This window comes from Mesoplodon mirus, assembly GCF_964341445.2.
Source record: "Mesoplodon mirus genome assembly, chromosome: 2".
Classification (NCBI taxonomy): domain Eukaryota; kingdom Metazoa; phylum Chordata; class Mammalia; order Artiodactyla; family Ziphiidae; genus Mesoplodon; species Mesoplodon mirus.
Window position 1 is genome coordinate 221,481,781 of NC_138977.1, and position 22,305 is coordinate 221,504,085.

General features: G+C 47.2%; 1 protein-coding gene across 1 annotated transcript in view; it reads left to right on the plus strand.

Annotated features, from left to right (window-relative positions):
- TACC2 (transforming acidic coiled-coil containing protein 2) overlaps nt 1-22,305 on the plus strand; it is a 181,165-nt gene that overhangs the window by 20,884 nt on the left and 137,976 nt on the right. The window contains exons 3-4 of the mRNA XM_082644573.1: nt 15,374-20,686; nt 21,257-21,370. Of these exons, the coding sequence (XP_082500699.1) occupies nt 15,374-20,686; nt 21,257-21,370 (5,427 nt within the window). The remainder of the gene's footprint in view (nt 1-15,373; nt 20,687-21,256; nt 21,371-22,305) is intronic.

The following is a 22,305-nucleotide window of genomic DNA, read 5'->3' on the forward strand; positions in this document are numbered from 1 at the left end:
AGTCAGAGGAGAGGTCACTGCAGGTCCCTGAAAGAGGAAGGGGTGCCTGGAACTAGGGCAGGGATTCCCAGCCTTGTTTTCATTGTCTTCCTTTCCCTGCCCTCCCACGGGAACCCTTGTTTTCATTGTCTTCCTGTCCCTGCCCTCCCACGGGAACCTTTGTAGATATTTTATTCCAAATTGCCTTCCCCTCCCCAAGAAATTTCAGTACCATAGATATAGTGCATATGTTTATGTATTGTGGTCTTTGGAGGGCCACAAACCATTGTAGTATCTATGATTTTCTTTTTCTGCCTCCTGAGAGCCAATTTTCACCCCTCTGGGGGTGATACTGGCCCACTGATGATGCAAGGACTAAGGTGATAACAGTGGAGATGGAGAAACATATGCAGCTTTGAATATTTTGGATATTTTGGAGCTAGAGATGCCAGAACTTGCGGATGGATGGGATTTAGAAGGAGGGAGAGAAGAATCAAGGATGGCTCCCAGAGTCTGGGCTTGAGCAGTTGGGTAAAGGGGGCCATTTGCTGAGATATGAAAAACTGGCCTGAACAGGTCTATCTGCTGAGTTCCATAAGTCACAGACCCGGTGTCCAGGAGGGTATCCTGTTGCTACCAGGTACCAATCTGGCAAGATAGCATGGTGACCATCACAAACCCTGTCTCAAACTGGGGGAAACGTAGGATGGCCCGCCATCTTTGAGAGAAAAGCAGGGTTCTCTTTTGTGCTTCAGGGATAGCTCATTTCCTGCTATATACCTGTGATATTGTGATTTATAATAAGGAACATATATTTGGTCTTCATCCCAGTCCTGGCACTGAGCTCCTAAAACCTTGGGAATTTCCTAAGTGATGAGAGAAATAAAGGTGTCTTTTGTTATGCTAATGACGTGACTTTTGGAAAGCACTTAAAAATGGGGGCTGGTTGCCAGGGGAACCAACCCTGTGATTGGAGGGTTGGAACTTTCAGTGTTACCTCCCTGACCTCTGGGGGTGGGGGTGTGTGGAAAGGGGCTGGAGGTTGAATTGATCACCAGTGGCCACTGATTTTAATCAGTCATGCCTATGTAATGAAGCCTCCTTAAAACCCCACAAAGACAGGGTTCAGAGGGCCTCTGAGGTGGTGGACACATGGATTCAAAGCGAGTGGGAAGCTCAGAGGGCATGGAGGCCCCTCACTCTCTCCCTATACCTTGCTTTATGCACGTCCTCCATTGAGTTATATCCTTTTGTAATAAACTGGGGATCTAGAAGTAAAATGTTTCTCTGAGTTCTGTGAACCACTCTAGCAAATTAATTAAACCCGAGGAGGGGGTCATGGGAACCTCTGATTTATAGCCAGTTGGTCAGAAGCTCAGGTAACAATCTGGACTTATTGGGGTGGCGGGAGCAGTCCTGTGGGACGGAGCCCTTAGCCTGTGTGGTCTGATGCTATGTAATGTACCTCCAGGTCGTGTCAGAATGGAGCTGAATTGTAGGACTCCGAGCTAGTGTTGGAGAACTGCTTTTTGGTGTGGGGAAAAAAATACCCACACATCAGAATTTCTGGTGCAGAATCTTAACACCCAACACCTTAAACGCCTGAATTTCCTTGGAGGAGGGACAGGTTTCTTAGCCCATTTAACAAACATGGACCCACAGCTCACCACAGGGCAAGCTCTGGGCTTGAGGCCAGAGGTACAAAGATGAACAGGACATGTTGGTCCAGTTGTAGAGAAAGACATGTAGATGAATAATTCTAGAAGAAGCTAAATGCTATAGGCAGACTCGCTGAGGAAAGAAGGAGCATCCTCCAGAGGAGATGGCCTTGTAGCTGGGGCTTCAAAACTGAGTAGAAGTAGGGGATTGTGGGGAAAGAAGGTGGTCCCAGGCAGATGGAAGAGGTATAATTATTATAGATCTGTAGGAAACAGAATTTAGGAAGGACTAGACTTACTAGCCTCTTAAATTTCAGAACTTCTTTAAATGTGGAAAATAGGAGATGTAGCACATTCATTAAGCTCAACCTCTTGGATCTTTCAAAACTACAAACTTAGAACAAAAAATCCTTGGTGTTTGGGTAGGGAACACCTAAGGAAGGTAGAAAAACGGTTTGAAAAAAAAGAAATAGTAGGCTGCAAATGAAAGGTAAGGATGTTTCTTATACCTTGCCTCCCATGGTCATTTTCTTTTCTTTTTTTAGTTTATAAAGGTACTGATTTTTTTAAAAATATTTTTTTATTTTTATTTTATTTTTTGTTGAAGTGTAGTTTATTTACAATGTTGTGTTAGTTTCAGGTGTACAGCAAAGTGACTCAGAATATATATATATATTCAGAATATATATATTTTTTTTCAGATTCTTTTCCCTTATCAGTTATTTTCAAACTAAGTCCACTGCATGCTGGGCATTGGACTCAGGGCTGAAACACATACCTCATCCAGCAGCTCTGTGTGGATGAATGCAGATGACCTGAGGGGCTATATAAGGAAACTGAGGTTCTGGGAGGTTAAGGAACCAGCTCCAGGTCACACAGACAAAACGTAGCATGGTGAGGACTAGAATCCAACTTGGTTTGATGCCATCCAAAGCCCAGGCCCGTAGGCATTACGCTGAGTTCTTACAGGTGCCTGCAAAGATTTGCCTTGTGGTCTCCATAATTAGAAAGCAAACCCCAGTCTGTTTTCAAAGTTTAATTTCCCTACAAAGAAGGTCAGTTCTCAGACCCAGAAAAAAGAAAAAGCAAAAGATCTGATCGGTTTTAAGAGCAGTGGCCGGGGCCAGCGCTTCATGACTGGGCCCCATGTTTCCTAAGCAGTAGATGCTGTTTCTTCCAAACAAAGTTTTGTGAAGTCCGGGTTCTATTCACAGGCTCCTGCCAAGGCAGGGTGTGTCAGGCAGGGCTGGTTGCAGCTTCCACCAGCCTGTCCTGCTTCTCACTCATTATTTATCTCTGGCAGGAAGTAAACACGGAGAGAAGAGTGGGAGGGAGGGAGAAAAGGAGGAGCTCCCTGACTTTTGACACTGGCTGGAAAAGAAGGTCATGTGCTGAATTAGGTGTGTGTCTGCTTTCTGCTCATCTGGTTTCAACAGAACCTTTAAGAAGCAGAGAAGCGGAGCATTGTTCCATTCAGAGACAGTACTTGGAAAACAGAGAAAAGTAGAAAGTAGAGGGGGAAAACGTCACTGATACTCCCACCATCTACAGACAACTGTTTTTAAAATATTAGTGTGTTTCCCTCAGACTTTTCAATTTTTTCTAGTTCTTTATTGATTGTGATATCTCTGTGCATATATACATATATTTATATATATATAAATACAAAAAAACTTAAATAACTTATTTGTATAAATATAATATATTTAAATAATTAATGAACTATTTTTAGAGTGGTTTTACAGAAAAACTTAGTACAGAGAGCTCCCAAAATCTCTCCCTCCTCTGTATAGTAGTTTCCCCTATTATTAAGATTTTGCATTAGTGTGGTACATTCGTTACAATTAATGTACCAATATCGATACATTCTTAACTAAAGTCTATACTTTACATTAAGGTTCACTCATCGTATTATACATTCTATGGGTTTGAAAAATGCATAATGTCATGTATCCACCATTACAAGATCACACAGCATAGTTTCACTGCCTTAAAAATCTCCCGTGTTCCACCTATTCATCCCTCCCTCCTTCTCTCCAGGGGCAACCATGTGTCTTTTAACTGTCTTCATAGTTTTTTTTTTTCTATTACCTTTTTTAAATTGGTATAAAATACGTACCATAAGCTTATACATCTGAGCTTGTTGAATGTTTACATGCCTATACCCCTGTGTAATCATGCCCAGATCTATTTCCATTACCCCAGAACATTCTCTCATGTCAGTTCCCAGTCCATACCTCTGCCCAAGAATAACAACTATTCTGACTTCTACCACCACTGATTAGTCTTGCCAGTTCTTGAATTTCATATAAATGGTATTGAACGGTAGGTATACTTTGGTATTTGGTTTCTTTTAATCAACTCTGCTACTTGTTTTTTTTAAATTATTTTTTATGGGGTTTAAAAAGGCAAAGCATACAATTTACCATCTTAACCAATTTTAAGTACAGTTCAGTGGTGTTAAGTATCACACATTGTTGTGTAACCAATGTTTCTATAGTTTCTTAAAGTAGAAGTTGAGGTCATTTATTTGAGTCCTTCTTTTTAAATATAGGTATTTTAGAGCATTAAAAGTCACTCTAAATGTTGCTTTAACTGCATCTGACACATTTTGATATTTGTGTTTTCATTTTCATTTTGTTCAAATACTTTCTAATTATCCGTTTAATTTGTTCTTTGACTCACAGGCTATTTAGAAGTGTATTATTTAATTTCCAAATAGTTGAGGATTTTCCAGATATCTTTCTCTTATTGATTTCTAATTTAATTCTATTGTAGCCGGATAATGCCCTCTGAATAATTTAATATTTTAAAATTTATTGAGTTTTTTTTAATGTGTAGAATATGGTCTGTCTTATAAATGTTTCATTTGCAATTGAAAAGAATGTAATTCTGCCACTATCGAATAGTGTTTAATAAATGTCAATTAGGTCAGGTTGGTTGATAGTGTAGTTCCAGTCTTCTATATCTGTACTGATTTTCTATCTACTTGTTGAATAAATTATTGAGAAAAGGGTACGGAACTATTAGGTTATATAATTGTAGATTTGTCCACTTCTGCTTTTATCAGTTTTTGTGTTTTATATATATATATATTTTAATTTATTTATTTTATTTATTTATTTTTGGCTGAGTTGGGTCTTCGTTGCTGCGCGGGGGCTTTCTCTAGTTGCGGCGAGAGGGGGCTATTCTTCATTGCAGTGCACAGGCTTCTCATTAGGGTGGCTTCTCTTGTGGAGCACGGGCTCTAGGCACCTGGGCTTCAGTAGTTGTGGCATGAGGGCTTAGTAGTTGTGGCTCGCAGGCTCTAGAGCACAGGCTCAGTAGTTGTGGCACACGGGCTTAGTTGCTCCGCGGCATGTGGGATCTTCCCAGACCAGGGCTCAAACCCGTGGCCCCTGCGTTGGCAGGCAGATTCTTAACTGTGCCACTAGGGAAGTCCCTGAAAAAAAACTTCATTTCATCTGTGTTTTAGAAAGATATTTTCACTGTGCAAAGAGTCCTTAGTTGGACAGTTTTTTTTTCTTTTATTGCTTTAAAGATATCCCACTGTATTCTAGCTTGCATTGTTTCCAAAATCTGATGTCATCCTTAAATTTGTTCTTCTGTCTTTTTTTTCCTCCAGCTGATTTTAATGTTTTTTATTTTTTCACTGGTTTTAAGCAATTTGGTTATGATATGCCTTGGTGTAAATTTCTTCTTGTTTCCTGTGCTAGAAGTTAGATTCTTGGATTTGTGGGTTTACAGTTTGCATCATAGTTGGAAATTTTGCAACCATTATTTCTTCAACTGTTTTTTTTAAATGTCTCTGCCCCCTTTGGGGACTCTGACTACACATACATTCAGCTGCTTGAAGTTGTCTGATAGCTCACTGATGATCTGTTCTTTTTTTTTTTTTTTTTTTTTAAGTCTTTTTCTCTTTGTGTTTCATTTTGGGGAGTTTCTACTGCTATGTCTTCAAGTTCACTAATCTTTTTCTCTGTAATGACTAATCTGTTATTAATCCCTCCCAGTGTGTTTTTCATTTCAGGCATTGTAGTTTTCATCTCTAGAAGTTTGATTTGGTCTTTTTTATGTCTTCCATGTCTGTACTTACCATGTTCAATCCTTCATCTAGCCTCCTGAGCATATGGAATACAGTTATTTACGTTTTTAAAAGTCCTTGTGTACTAATTCTGTTATCTGCACAATTTCTGGGATGACTTTGATTAATTGAGTTTTCTTTTCAGTCTGGGTCTATTTTCCTGCTTCTTTGAATGCCAGGCACTGTGGACTTTAAGCTTTCAGATTCTGGATATTTTTGTATTCCTATAAATATTCTTGAACTTTGCTCTGGGATGCAGTCATTTGGATCAGCTTAATCCTTTTGGGTTTTGCTTTTAAGGTGAGACCAGAGCAGTGTTTAGTCTAGGGTTAATTTTCTCCACTACTGAGGTAACACCCTTCTTAGTACTCTAACAGACGTCCCATGAATTATGAGGTTTTCCACTCTGGTTGGTAGGAATGGGAACTATTCCCAGCCCTGTATTAGCTTTAAGGATTCTTCCCTCTAAGCTTTTCAGGTGGTCTGTACCTAGTCCCATGTGGTTTCCATACATATATGTGCCGATCAGTGTTTTGTACAACTCCAGGTTCTCTCTTTGCCCAGCTTTCACTTCTTGGTGCTCTGCCTTGGGAACTTTACATGCCTTGGTCACCCCCCCACCAGCACCCAGCTCCATCTCCTTAAGTCAGGGAGACTCTCTGGCTCCAGCTGGGTTCCCCACCCTGGGCCATTTTCTCCAGGCCTTAAGCTGGGGCAAGAGCAGGGCTTACTCTGTTACTTTCCATCTCCAGGGATCACTGCCCTTCATTTCCCACATCTCCTGTAGAAGCCAATCCCCCATCAGCCCAACCTCCTGTTAGTTAATAATTCTTTATATGAAATTTTCCAACCCTGACTCCCTGAAAACTTTGAAAAACCACCGTATCAAATTTTTTTCTTTAAATGGAAATGCAGCAAAAAAACACCTGGCATTTATTTTGGGAGAGGTGGGGAGACCCTTCTAGAAAAAAAAATTATAGTAAGAGAGAGGATGCTAGGGGCAAGAGTTGTTTCTCTTTTCTCTTCAAGAGCAGCTTGTATCACAGCCACTTGCTGTCTCTTGTGTCCTTTTACAGCCTCAAATGCCAACTTTGACAGCAGTTAATCTTCCCAAATGCGTCACTGCAGCTGTGTTAGAGCTGGGAAGGAGACTAGGATGGTCTTTATGTTTTTGACATTGAACCAGCTTGGCCACCACTAATGTTGACTCATCACCACCACCCACACCACCATGTAGACCGGTGGGATCACAGAGAGACAGATCTCAGCAAAATGGATCATCCCTGAGGCTTGCTCTAACAAGAAACACTTAGTCACATTTTTGAGCTCAGTCTCACGTAGGTGATATTGGTAACATCTTCTTTTTCAGAGAGTGGCCCAAATTCACTGAAAGATTTTTCAGTCATCAAGGGAAAATTCCAGTGTGTTCTCTGTTTTGCACTTTGTTGACTAAGGGAGGAAAGTTATTCTAATATATGTTAGAAGTCTTATCAAGAAGGAATATAACAAAAACATGTTTCCCACTATTTCTTGTCCAAAATACCCTTGTGGTGTCAAAATAAAATAAAAACACCCCCATAATCCGAGCACATGGGCAAAACTGTCATTTGCATTTTTCCATGGATGACTAGTGGGATTTAACTTACAATTCAGGAAATCTTCATATTCTCAGTTAAACATTCTACCCAATTCCTTTTTTTTTCATATTTATTTTAATTTATTTATTTAGCCTGCACTGGGTCTTAGTTGCAGCACACAAGATATTTTAGTTGTGGCATGCGTGCGGGATCTAGTTCCCTGACCTGGGAGTGAACCTAGGAGCATTGGGAGTGTGCAGTCTCACCCACTGGACCTCCAGGGAAGTCCCTCTACCCAATTCCTTGATTTGTGCTTATTAGAATTTTTAAAATCTTTATTGTGAGTAAAAGCAGATGCCTCTAGAAAACAAATTTATGGTTACCAAAGAGGATACTGGGGAACGGGGATGGTGGATAAATTAGGAATTTGGGGTTAACATATACACACTACTATACATAAAGTAAGAAAACAACAAGGACCTACTGTATATCACAGGGAAATCTACTCAGTATCTTATAATAACCTATAATGGAAAAGAATCTGAAAATGAATATATATAAATGTAAAAAACCAACCAACCAACCAAACAAACAAAAAAAACTACCTGTATACAACATTAAAGACATTTGATTACTTATTATGAATAACATTTATGGAAATCTCACTTTGTGATCACATCTTACTTATCTTCTTCAATAAATATCTTATTAGATTAAAAACAGACAAACAAACAGGAAACCCAGATGCCTCCTCTAATGGGATTGTAGTTTTATTTTTGGTAACTGATCATTAAGAAACATCCAAATGATCAAAAGTAATTATTATGCCAGAAATGCATTTAAATGAATTTCTGTTTTCTTGTGATAATATCTACATACATTTGAAGTACAGTGACAGACAGACAGAAGGAGGAGACACGGAGTTCATTCCAGCTACAGGGAAGGCTTGGGGGTCACACTCCAAGCCCAGCACTGAGGCTGGGAACCACACAGTTTGGTCAACACCCACATGAGGGTTGCTGAAAAAAATTGGTTAGAGAACAGTTTTTGAATTTTCTTTGGAATTCAGTTGCCTGTGCCCTCCCCTCATTATGCTGGGTAATGAAGTCTCATGAGTGGACCAACACCTTGACCTTGAAGTCAAATAAAAGTTCATGCGGCAAAGTACAGGCTGAATACTAAGGATGCTTTGGTGTTTTATCCAACCCCCAACACACACACACCCTTTTCCCCAATAACTCTTTAGAACCTACTAATAATTTTCTTTCCTTTATTGCGTGAATTGCTTAAGCATTGTGGTCTTTCTTTTTTCTAACGCAGAACGAGCACAGAAAAGAGTTAACACTGGATTTAAAATACAAAGCTGAGTGTGACAGGGCTGCCAAGGTCAGCAGGCTCGCTGGCATCCATATAGGGAGCATTATTTGGACAAGTTAGGACTGTGAGTATAGATTGGACCTAATCTGCTCAGACCACACAGAAGTTTCTGAGGAGGTGCCTTTCTCCGTGAAATACCATGTTATATTTTTAAAGCATGGAGGTTGTCATATCCTTATTAACTTGAGAGTCTTTGCTCTGCACAGATCGCTCACCATGTAAATTCCTTCTCTGAAGGCTCTGGAGTGGCGATCTATCTCACAGTGCAGGAGTCAACCTAAGTGAGCAGTTATGGCGTCCATTAAAAATATAGTTTTTATTCACCCCATTGTTGACTTAAAGAAAATGCACAACGTGAGAGTTGTGGGTTAGGTTTGTTGTTGTAGTTGTTTTTTAAAATTACTTCTTAATAACTTTTTAACTTATTTATTTTATTATTTATTTATTTTTGGCGGTGTTGGGTTTTCATTGCTGCGCACGGGCTTTCTCTAGTTGCGGCGAGCGGGGGCTACTCTTCGTTGCGGTGCGCGGGCTTCTCATTGCGGTGGCTTCTCTCATTGTGGAATACGGGCCCTAGGTGTGCGGGCTTCAGTAGTTGTGGCGCATGGGCTCAGTAGTTATGGCTCGCGGGCTCTAGAGCGCAGGCTCAATAGTTGTGGCGCACGGGCTTAGTTGCTTCGCGGCATGTGGGATCTTCCCGGACCAGGGCTCGAACCCGTATCCCCTGCACTGGCAGGCGGATTCTTAACCACTGTGCCACCAGGGAAGTCCCGTGGGTTAGGTTTTACTTGGGGCAAAATGAAGACTACAGCCCGGCAGGCAGCCTCTCAGAGAGCTCCGAGGAACTGCTCCGAAGAGGTGGGGGAAGGTCAGTGTTACATATGATTTCGGTGAAGGGGGTGCGTGCAGTCAAACACACGTCTCAGCAGAAGGCCGCTGCTGGGCACGAGGAGCAGATGTCTCCGTTCATGATCTTAGTGCTTTTCTAGATCTGAGGAGATGCAGGACATGGGCTCATAAAACCTCCTCCTGAAAAATATCTCACTCTCTGAAGCCCTGTTCTGCCAGTTTTCCCAGAGCACAGAGGGCCTCATTCCTGATCTCAGCACTGAACTCCTTTCAGGGGGTGTGGAAAGTCAGTGGTCGCAGCAGATTCTGAATCAATTGTGAAGGGGATGGCCGGAGTCAGAGAGGGAGAAGGAAGCCAGCTTGATCACTGGCGAGGCTAGACTGGAGGAAGAGCCAACCAGGGACTCGGCATACTGTGCCCGGAATCAACTCCCACCGGCACCAGGCTGTGTGCGAGGGCAGGCTGCCCTGAAGGGCGGGAAGGGCTGGCCCCAGCGAGCTTGCTACATGCAGGCAGCGGGGAGAGGGGCTGCACTGTGGGTGAGCTCATCTCAGTGACCTTGAGCACCTTAACTCCCACCCATGGGAAGACTGGACCTACGGGGGGCTGGCTGCCTTCCCCATCTAACCAATCAGAGAAGCCTCATTTCCTGGGGCGACGACCCGAAGGGAGTGGAGAGTAAGGCAGAAGTGTCGGGCTTCTCTGAGAACTCAGAAGTGTCAGAAAAACCCCTGATGTGTGGGCCACGGCGTGATGCAGAAGCCGAGGAGCACCCACAGCCCCCGTGCGCCTCACCCCAGCCCCAGCCGGTAGCCGTGCTCGAGGACAGGTAGTCCCCAGGGTCTGTGGTCTAACTTGCTGGATCTCCCTCGGCCCCATGCTTTCCTTTTCCAGAAACTGCAGCAGGCGCAGAATGAGTAACAGACGATGTTCTGTGGGGACACATTATCATCTTTTGAACTAGGCTAATTTATGAAAATTACAAATCATTCGCAGACTTCTGTGCTTTATAGTTAATAACAAATCACTTGCAGTGTACCCCCTAACTTATCAGACCCACCAGTGCGCAAAGGGACGTGTGGCTGAGTAGTGCTGCCTTAACCTCATTTCTTTGGCAGAGGTATTTAAACCAATGTACTTTGCCTTTCCTGGGCCTCAAGTTTCCTCATTCCTGTAAAATGAGAGGTTTGGACTAATCACTAGAGTGCTCTGATTGTATGGATGAAAAGAACTTTCCTAATCTTTAAGTCAAACAAGCAGGATTTGGGAGTATTTCTGCATATTTAGAATCCTTGATTTGCGTTTAGCTGTATTTGTCCATCCATCCATCCATCCATTCATCCACTCATGCATTCATATATTCAATGTTTGCAGTATGCCAAGCACTGAGATACAATATTGAAAAGAGGCAAGACCCAGACTCCATTATACTCCAGTGGGAGAAATGGTCATCCTTTTTGATGGCAGCTGTGACTAGTGCCCTCACTATGTAATGCTGTAGAAGGAGATCTGATCCCAGAGGCCAGTCCAGGGAGGTTTCATCGAAAAGTGAAGATTGGGGCTGAGATATGCAGGGAGGAGTAGGAGGGCTCCAGCTCCAGGAAAATGCACGGATGGGGAGCTCTGTGTGGGATGAAGCCGGAAAGGTAGGCTGGGGGTACAGCCAATTGCAGAGTGAAGCCACCACCGGAGAGTCTTCCCAGGAGGGTGACAGGGCCAGGCTTTCATTTCTAAGCCATTGCTCTGGCTGCAGCCTGGAGAACAGAATGCAGGGGCCAGAGTGGGTGGGAGAAGAGGCTGCTGCATTGGTCCAGGAGAGGCGAGGCCAGCAAGTACAGGGAAGCAGAAGACAGCAGGGTCCTGGAGCCAGGCGGGGCTTGATCTTGCTTTGCCATGGGAGCTCCACGTGTGACCCGGGTCTGGTCTTGAACCTCTCTGGGAATATTTCTTCATTGGTGCAGTGGGGGGCATCCACTCTGCCTGGCTACTGTGTGGATTAAATGTAATCATAACTGAAGTGCTTAGCACAGTCAGTGGTGACTCTCCATCTTGACGATTTTGCTTTATGGTTTTGCTGGTTCCATTAAAGCCTGGTAGTGCAGGGGCATGCTTGTTTTTCCCTCCACCAGCCTCCTTCCTCTTTTTAAGCATTCCTACTTGGCTTGAGTGTATGTCTTCAGAGCTATTCATTTAGGAACCCATCTGGATGTGATTGTCTCCAGCTAGGATGGTGGGGAGGACATTTTCTGCATCTCCATCCTCTGCTTAGACCTTCGCTGCAGCAAATCACCCCTCCTCCCAGGTCTCTGCACCCCATGCCTCTCGCTTTGTTGGCTGGGGACGTCTGGTCTGTACCGGGGAGGCTGTGCCCTCCCCTCCTCAATTCAAAGGCTGTGCCCACTTTGGGCTGAAAGCCTTCCATTGAGAACACGCTGCCCAGCCCACAAGAGCTTGCCTTTGGATTCTGAGCTGAACCTCCATCCTACACATTGTGATTCAGTCTTGAAGCACAAAAGGACATTATGGAAGCTTCCATTAAAGCAGAGCCCTCACAGATGAGTTCTTAGAATTTTTCCTGCCCTTGGGCAAATCTGCTCTTGGTGAGTGGCTTTAATCTGGTTTTAAAAATTGGCTTCTGATGGGCAATCACAGAGATTGCTGGTGCCCAGCTTAGGCAAAATAAACCAAGGCTGGGTCCTTATTTTGAATGGAGTCGTACGCTCACACTCTGGGAGATGTGTTCCTTGTTGCTGTCTCCAAAGACCTGCAGCTTTTCAGGTGCCCAAATTGAGTGAATTTGTCATCTCGTCCCCAGATGGTCCTGACTTCAGGCAGCCTGAAGGGAAGCCACACACTCTCCTGAGCTAGCAACTGCTTTCAGAGACAGGACAGCAAAGCTGCTTTGTTTGTTTTGTTACCAGCGCAGAGGGGCTGCGTTCTGTGCTTCTTGAACAAGCAAACATAAATAGGCGCACTTCATTTATGAATTACACACCATTGATCTCATTAGCTACTAAACCTTTTGACACCCTAGTTAAAGATTGGGACATAATTCAGTGTCAAGGGCTTATTAAAAGGAAAATGGCCAGATTCAAGAGTGCAGAGTTGCTGGTTCTGGAACAATCCATTGATTTCCAGAAATGCTGCTCTGCAGAGGCCAGACCAAGGCACGTTACCTGCACACCTGGTGGTTTCACACGTGTCAGTCAGCATGGGGCCAGGGCTCTCCATGGGCATGTCCGTCCTCATGGCCATGTGAGGATTAGAGGGATTCATATAACTTACCCTCTGAGTTTTCTCTTCTTTGCTTTTGTCAGCCTTGCTTTGGGTCTGAAAATGCTAATCTGGTTGAGATAGTAGCCAACTCTCTCTCTTGGGTCCATCTGAAATATTTTCAATGTCGTATGTGCAGGAACAAGCATTAAATCAGGACAACTAGTGTGGTGACATGTGTACACACCTCCTTCAAGGATGTCATGTACATTTCATAGGTGAAGGGCTTGGCGAGAGGCTGGAATGGAGCCAGGTAAAGAGCCTTTTGCCCTCTGTCTCAGTTTGTTCAGCCTGCTATAAAAATACCATAGACTGGATGGCTTAACGACAGACATTTATTTCTTGTGGTTCTGGAGGATGGAAATCTAACATCAAGGTGCCAGCAGATTCCATGTCTGGTGAGGGTCCATTTTCGAGTTCACAGATGGACGTCTCCTCTCTGCGTCCTTACAAGGCAGAAGGGGCAAGGAAACTCTCTCAGGTCTCTTCTATAAGGGCACTAATCCCTTTATGGGGGCTCCATCTTCATGACTTAATCACCTCCCAAAGACCCCATCTCCTAATACCATCACCTTGGGGATTAGTTTTCAACATTTGAATTTTGGGGACACAAACATTGTTCCCCTCCATGGAAGTTTTTATTTTTGGAGGCAGCATAGAGTGAATAAGAAGATTATGGCCCAACAGATTCAAGCTTAACCTCTCTGTTCTCAGGGTTCTTGTCTGCAAAATGGCAGTGATAATATCCATCTTGCATGGCTATTGGTAGGGCTAAATGAGATAATCCATGTAAAGCACTGATGTCCAATAAATTTCATCCATTATTATTTTCCCAGCTTTTCATTTTGGAAATTTTGAAACCTTAAAAATGTTGAAAGCATAGTACAATAAATGCCCAATATACCTATTGTATTAGTCTGTTCACACTGCCATAAGAGAAGACCACAGACTGGGTGGATTCAATGACAGAAATTTATTTTTTCAGTTAGGGAATTCCAAGGTTAGGGGGCTAGAGGGTTGGTTTCCGGTGAGACCTTTCTTCTTGGCTTGCAGATGGCACCTTCTTGCTGCATCTGCTTATGGCCTTCTTGTCTATGTGACCGACTCCTGGTGTCCCTTCCTCTTCTTATAAGGACTTCAGTCTTACTGGATTAGGACCTCCCTCTTATGACCTCACTTAACTGTAATTAACCTCCTTAAAGGCCTCGTGTCCAAATACAGTCACACTATAGATGAGGACTTCAACATATGGATTTTTAGAGGGACACAATTCAGTCCATAACACATATTTCTAAATTTTAACAGAAATGTACTTCATCTTCCCACTATATGCATCTCTCATAAACGAATGTATATGCGTTGCCCTGCATGGAAAGACAGGATTTTGGTAGTGGACATGTAGAATAGAATCTTTCCTCTGGTCGTATCCAAAACACTGTGGGTCTATGAATATGTGAATATGTGTGTATGTAATAGTTACAAGAAGATGCCATAAACTTTCCTCCCTGTAATAATTTCAAAGAACATGGTAAAAGCCTTAGAAAAACCATACTTCTGTTAACTTTGCCTTGAGCAATTTCTTTTGATACTGAAAGATATATGATCATAAAAGTATACAGAATCACAGCTATGTAAAAATAACAAAAATTGCACCCCCTAAAGAGTTGTGTAGGAAAAAGAGGAAATTCACTAGAACACTTCAGGTGGCAAGCATTTTTTCTACATTTTCAAACTTTTGTATTGGCCATATATTGCTTTTAAATTTTAAAAATACACCTAATTAAAACTATATAGAATTGAGAAACATGGCCTAAATATGGCATGTGATAAGCTATTTTACAATAACTGGATAGTTGATGATCTATAGCAAGTCCATGACTCTGAGCCACATTCCCCCAAGTTTCCTGCATGTTCACAGTTTTTCTTTACACACTGTACAGCAAAGTAAGTTCAAGCTGAGACACATATGGGTATGAAGGTAATTCAGCTCCCAGGAATTTTATATGTAGGTCATATGCAGAAATTCCACAGCTGAATAGAATTGATTTTGGGATTATGCCTCACAGTACCACCCACTGAATGTAAAGAATCAAGTTAACTTTTGGTCACGAATAGCTCTTTATTTCAAAGCTTGGCTTTGCCCATTTTTGCCTTTCTCCTGAACATCTAAGGATCCCCAGAAGTGTTCAGGACCTCTTTGTAAACTACACAGAGCTCATCCAAATACTCTATCATGGTTTATATTTATTTAAAATGTTCTGAGTTTCCTGCATTGTAGACAATTATGAATTAGTTTCCCTATTTCCCGGTTCACTACTGACCAGCATGGAAAGCCTCATATTGAATGTGTGAGGTTTTCTGCACTAAGTTTTGCAGAGAGTGAGGGCACATGTCATGGTTACAGGAGGGGTGGGATTGGGGGGTGTCTCTTCACGGAGAGGAACGAGATGCACGAGGATGGTGTGTGTTGTGGCCTTTGGTGGGGAGAGGTGTGGAGTGATTCTGCCTGGGCTGTGGCTCTGTCCTTGGCATCCATGAGAACTGATAAAACAATAAACGTTTTCATTGTTGGCAGCGTCGGGCACGGAGGTTCCTGCTCCACTTCTGAAGGTGCTGCCAGCCGGTATCCCTGCATCACATCCCCAGAGGTGACTGAGCCAAGGAAGCACCCACGGGAAGCCAGGGGCCAAGAAGATTCTCCACTGCCCAGCCCACCAGAGCCCTGGGAGCAGGGGAGTCCCTTGGCCTCTGTGCCCTTTGCCGAGGGCATCCTGGAAGGTTGCTTGGCAAGCCCAGCAGCGGAACCTGAAGATTGTCCCCTGGCTCAGCACCCCCAGAGGGAACCTTCCCCAAATGCCCCAGGATACGCCCCAGCAGCCTTTGTCCCTGGGATGGACAGCTCTACTCAGCGCAGGGTGGTTGCAGTCGCCCCCAGCGCCGGAAGAGAGACAGGACCGAGGGAAGAAGAGTGGCAGAAACTGTCTTCCTCCAGCTCCATTGACCAGTTGCCGGGGATTTCAGCAGCTGCTCCTCGAGAGCCGATGGAGGTGCAGCTGTGTGGAGAGGATGGCTGGCCTGGTGGCTTTGAGTCCCAAGGGAAAGAGGCTGCAGGTGGCTTTCCCCTGCCAGAGTCTGGGCGGGGAGCCCCCATGGCCCCTGCTGCAGCCCAACCAGGCCAAGAGAGCTCAGCCAGCCTGGCAGAGTCCCCCCCAAAACCCGAGAACCCGACCCCACAAGATCCAGCCCCTAAATGCCAAGTGGAGGGGCCGCCTCAGGACTTCACCGATGACTTGGGAGTGCTCAGGGCCTGCCCTCCCAGCGGGAGTGCTCCAGGGGCGACCCAAGCAGCCGAAGCGAAGGTTGCTGCCCAGGAAAGCTGCCCGCGGCAAGTGGGAGCGCATCCGCCGCCCACAGAGCTGCCCTGGGAGTCGCTGGGTCCTGCCCTGGCCCCGGGGGCCAAGGCCTCTTGGGAGGAGACTCTGGATGCCCCTGATGCTCGGGGTCATTCGCAGACAGGGAGGCATGGAGCCGAGCCCCGTCAGGCCGTCTGTGTGATGGCAGGTGACCAGCCCGAGGGGGGCCTGCTTGTGAGCCCCGAGCCTGTCCCACACGCAGCGACAGAGGAAACGGACCCAGCTTCAAGCCTCACTTCACAGCCAGCTGCTCGGGCCTCTGCTGCTGCAGAACAGCCCAGAGAGATGATTTCCGGTGCTGAGAGGCCTGTTCTTGCAGATCTGGCTAAAGGGCGGGCAGAAGCGGGGTTGGCAGGACAGGAGAAGCGCGCATCGGACCTCGGAGCAGAGGGAGCGGGTCCAGACGGCGGCCCCGGAGAGGTTCCTGTTCCTTCACCCCCGGAGGAGAGGGAAGCGCTCTGGAAAAGGGAGCAAAGCCACGAGCTCCAGCAAGGGCTCCTGCCTCTTTCCCCTCCCGATGCATCAGTGGAAAGTGCCAGAAGGTCACTGGGGCCAAAGGATGAAGCCAAAGCCCCTGAAGGTCCAGCTGTGGCTAAGGAAAGCAGACTACCTGGGGCCGACCCTAGAGGACAGGAAGCAGCCCCAGAGCCACCTGAGGGTGCAGATCCTGGGAACCTTCAGGGAGAGCACCCCGAAGCCTGTGGCTGCAGGCCTGACCCAAAGGGGGAAATGGATGAGCTTTCACAGCTAACTGGCGATGTGGTGGGCAACAGCCTTCCCAGCGTGGCCTCAGCACAGCCGCTCAAAAAGGAGGCCCCCGGGCACGTGGACAGGCCCGGCTCTCCATCAGAAGATGCAGCTTGGAGCTCGGCGCCCTGCGGGATGATGGAAGAAACCCAAGTGGTCCATGCATCTGCTTCACTGCACCAGCTCCACGAGCAGGATCCCATCCCACCCTCTGGGCTGGATGGAGCCGGTAAACACGTTTTTCCCGAGGGAGCTGTGTGGCAGGGGCCAGGACTGCAGACCAAGTATCCTGACACCTTTCAGGATGTGGGGGGATTGGGAAGAATGGACCCTCTTCCTGCTTTAGAATCAGAGAAATCGGATTTCCTGTCAACTCCTGCTACAGAGGTCGTCCCCAAAGCCCAGGAGGCGGAGGGCAAATCTGAAATAAAGACGAGGAGCCACCCATCCACACAGAAGCCCGGCAGCTGTGATGGGGAGGGCTTGCTGACACCACCGCATGCCCATGGGCTGGGGTGTGATGCAGCTGGACAGGAAGTCCACACCGATGGGCTACCTCCTGCTGAGGAGGAGAACTTGGCAGTGGACCGTGGGCTCACGGCCCTCAGCCTGGAGCAAGATCAGCAGGAAAACCTGTCCTGCCCGGGGGACAGTGGGATACGAGTAGCTGCATCTGAGAGGCCCTCACTGTATTCTGAGAACCGTCTCCAGCAGTCCCAAATGGACCCAGAAGCATCCATCTCTGAAACGCTCAGGGAGAAGTCCCAACAGTGCGAAAGCGAGAAAGAGACTTACCCAGGTGATGCAGAGTTTAAGAACCTGGGTGCAGATTCTCCCCAAATCCACATACCTATGGAACCTCAGGAAGATGTGAGCTTGCCCACTCATGGAGCAAAGGAACAGACTTCTGAATCAGAACTTCAAAGTGAGCTCCCCAAGGGCAGTCTGTCTGATGCTCCAAGTTCACCTCTCGGGCACACAGTTCCGGAGAATCATACGACAGAGCAGTTGGAGTTGTCAGCACCAAAGAGACCGGAGTTGCCTGCACTAGGGGGGAATGGGCAAGAGGGAGAAGGCAGTGGCAGTCAGCTGTCCGGGGGCCCACCTCCTGCAGTAGACACCTTACAAGACTCTTCTCTTGCACGTAGCTTGAGCAGAAAGGAAAGTTGCTGTGCTGGACAGGGGCCAAACAAGTCCCAGCAGGAGCTGGTTGATGGGCGGAAAGCTGGCAGCCAGCATGAAGAGGCATGTCTCGGGGATGCAGGCATTTCGGAAGCAGCTGACGCTTGGCCCCCGCTCCAGGACTTGGGGAAGACAGAGAAGGCAAGTGGGAACACAGTGGGGGCCCCGCCTTGTCGGCCTGATTCAGTAGCTCTCCTGAAGGCAGCTCTCTGCCCACCAGCTCCAGCACCTGCCGGCTCCAGAGTCACACCCACCCAGGAGGCCCCAGAGAGAGAGGCCGGTGATGAAACCCAGGAGGACAGGCGGCAATCGGGGTTAGCCCCCCAGAGGGAAATGGAACATCCCACTGCCACGGATGCAGAGGCCCAAAAGCTTCTTGAAAGTTTCCCATCAGCCGAGGATGAAGGTGCGTGTGGTGGCACTCCTGAGATTGGTGGGAATGCTGACAGAGGAGACCTGGGGACACAGCGGGCTCCGGGGGAGCCAGGAGAAGCTGCTCGGAGTGCTGGCTTCCTGCCAACACAGCAGTGCCCCTCCCCTGGGGAGGAAGCTTCTACCTGTGCCCTAGGTGAGCCCTGCCAAGCTGAGCAGCCCTCCGCCAGCTGCCAGGATGCCTTGCTGCCAGCCAGAGAGCTGGGTGGGATTCCCAGGAGCGTGCTGGATATTTCTGCAGCCCAGGCTGTCCCTGACCCAAAGAGGCTCCTGTCGTCCAGGCCACCAGAAGAGGCTGCCCCTGACACTCCTTACCTGCATATGAAGGGTGCTGCCAGGAAAGGGGCAGGAGACAGTGGCGTGAAAGCTGTTTCACCTCAAGGCCTCAGAGCTCCTGGTGAAAGCCCCTGTCCCACACGGGAGCCCCTGCTTGTCTTGGAAAACGCCTCCTCCACGACGGTACCGTGTGGCTCCCCTGCCTCCCTCTGGCAACCAGGAGCTGCAGGTGAGGAAACCTCTGCCGTACCAGCCAGCAGCGGAAGCCCCCAAGCTGGGACCTTTGAGGGACCTGCGGACTCCGTGCCCTACCTGGACAGGGTGCCACTTCTGGCCAAGGGAAAGCAGACCACAGAGGAACAGAAAGGGTCAGGAACTCCCGGGGCAAGTGCCAAGCCCAGTGAACTTTCAGCAGACCTTGCCAGTGAGGAGAGCACGGCAGGTGATGCAGCAAGGGAGAGAGAGCGCAGTGGGGAGAGGATGGTAGACCCTTCCAAGGACCCCAGGAAGGGAGCATCAGCTGGTGTAGATGCAGGCTCCAGGCAGACCAGTATGATCGCTGGGCTCCCTGACTTCAGGGAGCACATCACCAAGATCTTTGAGAAGTCTGTACTTGGAGCCCTGACCGCCGATCGGCCCCAGAGCACACTGGGAGAAAAGGCAGGAGCTGGGAAGAGTGTGATGGGCAAGGACCTCGCCACGCCAAGCCCAGAGAAGCTTCCAGATGGGACTCAAGGAGTGGCCATCGCCCCTCTCCCCACCACTTCTGCCGGACTCTGGATACAGTCAAAGGAGAAGAGGCAAGAGCTGACTGTAGAGGCTGAGATTTCTCATCTGGGTCCCCAGGATCCAGCTCCGGAAAAGCTGCCGGGGCCGGCACGGCCAGCTGCAGAGCAGAGCCTGCCAGGTGCCAGTGTGGGGAAGGAAATGAGTGGGCCTCCACAGATGCTGACAGAAAGCAAGAAGCCAGAGGGGGCTGAGGAAGGCTGGCCGGAGCTTGAGAGCCAGGCCCACTCACAGCAAGAAAGCAGCCAGCCGGAATCAGCTTCGGGTCTGTCTTCACAGGTGACTTCTCCAGAGATTCCCAATGCTGACTTGCAGGTGGCTCCCCAGAGCCATGGAGAAGGGGACGCAGTTCAAGACGACAGAATTCCTTCTGGAAAACAGCACCAGGAAACATCGAGCCGAGACAGTCAACCCAGAGAAGATGGTGGCCAGGGCTTTTCTCACCCAGGGGCTCTGGGTGACATGTCAGTGTCCACCTCTGCCCAGGGAGCATCATCTCCCCATGGGGATGTTCCGACTGTGGCCGAGGCCATCAGTGAGGCCTGTACCCCAGACACACTTAGGGGTGAGAGGAGGCATGGAGGTGCTGCTGGGATCTCAGAAACACAGAACGCCCTGGGCACCCAGAGCACCCTGGAGCCACCAGCTGGGGAAGTGGCGGATACTCCCCTGGAGCCCGGCTTGGGAGCAGAAGCTGCTAGGGAAGCAGAGGGTGACGTCGCTTTGAGCACAGCTGAGGCCGGGGCACGTGTGTCTGCCCACCTGCCTGAAGCAGGTACTACGAGAATGTTCTCTGGTGTGGCTTGTCCCTTGGCTCTGCCAGGAAGCCGTGGGGACCCCAGCTGCTGTGAAGGGTCTCTGAGGATGGAAGCTGCAGCCGCCCCGAGCGGGGACAGCCCGGCCGGGCACCCGCAGGCTGAGGGGCAGCCCGGGCCTGAGCCCCCCGCTCCTGCTGGGGAAGGGAAGGTGCGTGTCTACTCACCTGCAGAACCTGACGAGATTCGGGACCTGGAGCTGCAAAGCCTGGATGCAGAGGCGCTCGACGCTGAGAGGTACTTACAAGAATACATTCCTATGGGAATAGGGGGTCAGCCTCAAAACTGGTTCCCAATTGGTTTTAAAAAGTCAGTCAAAGAGATGGGTGGTTTGAAGAAGGTGAATTTTCCATATCTAATTGTTTAAATTTACCTGCTCACCATCTCTGGATGTGCTGTGATTCTGAAAAATGTGAGAAGTGGTTTGGAGGCATGGGAGCAGTCTGTTTAACGTGTCTTATTCCTTGTCTTGTGTTCTTTTAATTCTTCTAACTGAAACTGTTCGCAAAGCCTGAAATGTTTACAGGCTGGCAGTGCACTATAAGGTCATAGGTTATGGTCAATCAGAAGTTTTTCTGGAGTCCAAATACATCTGCTTTTGAATCTGGATTTATTTATGCAGAGTTATGCAGAGAGACCTAAATGGTCCCAAAGCATCTCAAAGCCACTTGCTGCCTGAAGCTAATTTTTTTCTAGAGATTTTGGTGAAGTAGACACTTAAAGCTTTAATTGGGAAATGGGCTTTTCAATAGGACATGGAGAAAAATACCTTTTTAAATATTTATTGCTTCTTTTACCTTATCCCAGAAAAAGCGCTGGGTCCAGCCCATCCACCTTACCTTTGGTTCCTGAGAAGGATGCTCCAAATGTCATGGATGAGGTCATTTCAGACGAGACCAGAAGTGCGGGAGGAGCAGAAAGGTCAGTGAAAAGGTAGCAGCCTTTGGAGAACCATGGTACGTGCCTTTGGCAGAGACATGCTGGATGTTTTGCAAAGGAGGGTACTGCTAATACATGAGTCTTTATCTAAGAAAGAAACACCTAGTCACTCCCGTTCTTTATACAGGTAAAGCAGTGCCTAAGATAACTACGAGCTCCACTGCTGTAAAAGGAATTGAGTGAGTTGCTTTCACATCTGAGCTTATCTTTGTTTTCCTTAACAGCTTTATTGAGATGTAATTCACAAAGCATATAATTTGCTCATTTCAGGTGTACAATTCAGTGGCTTTTAATATACTCACAGAGTTGTGCAATTATCCCTACAGTCAATTTTAGAACATGGTCATCCCCCCTCCCAAAGAAACCCTGCGCCCCTTAGACAGCACACCTCATGTCTCCCAACCCCCTGAGCCCGACACCTCCTAATCTTGTTCATTACCTTTTGAGGCAAATGGGCTCAACTTTGTTTTAATCTCAAGCAGGAATGTCTAATCACCAGCAGCAGCCACACCCCTCTAAAGATTAGAGGGGGACAAATGATAGATGCAACTGTGAATCCCAGACCTTCACACTTTGCAGCGTGCCTGCCTGTTCTTTTCCTAAGTGAACTGCCACCCTGTTGTGCACAGCAGCTGCTGGGAAATTTCATCCTTTGGGGGAGAGGGAGATACTGTGGCAAAGACACATTCTGACCAAGCTGTGCAGCATCCTTCGATCTCTGGCTATTCCAGAGCTCTCCATGGGTATGTGTGTGTGTATGTGTATGTGTGTGCAGGCACACACGTGTGTGAGCGGGGCGGGGTTGGACTTTAAACTAGTACCTGTGGCTGGCCAGTGTAGCCTACCAAACAGCTGCAGGCATTTTGTAAATGATTTGTTGCATATTCTGCACATGCTGAAAGAATGCATGATCACCT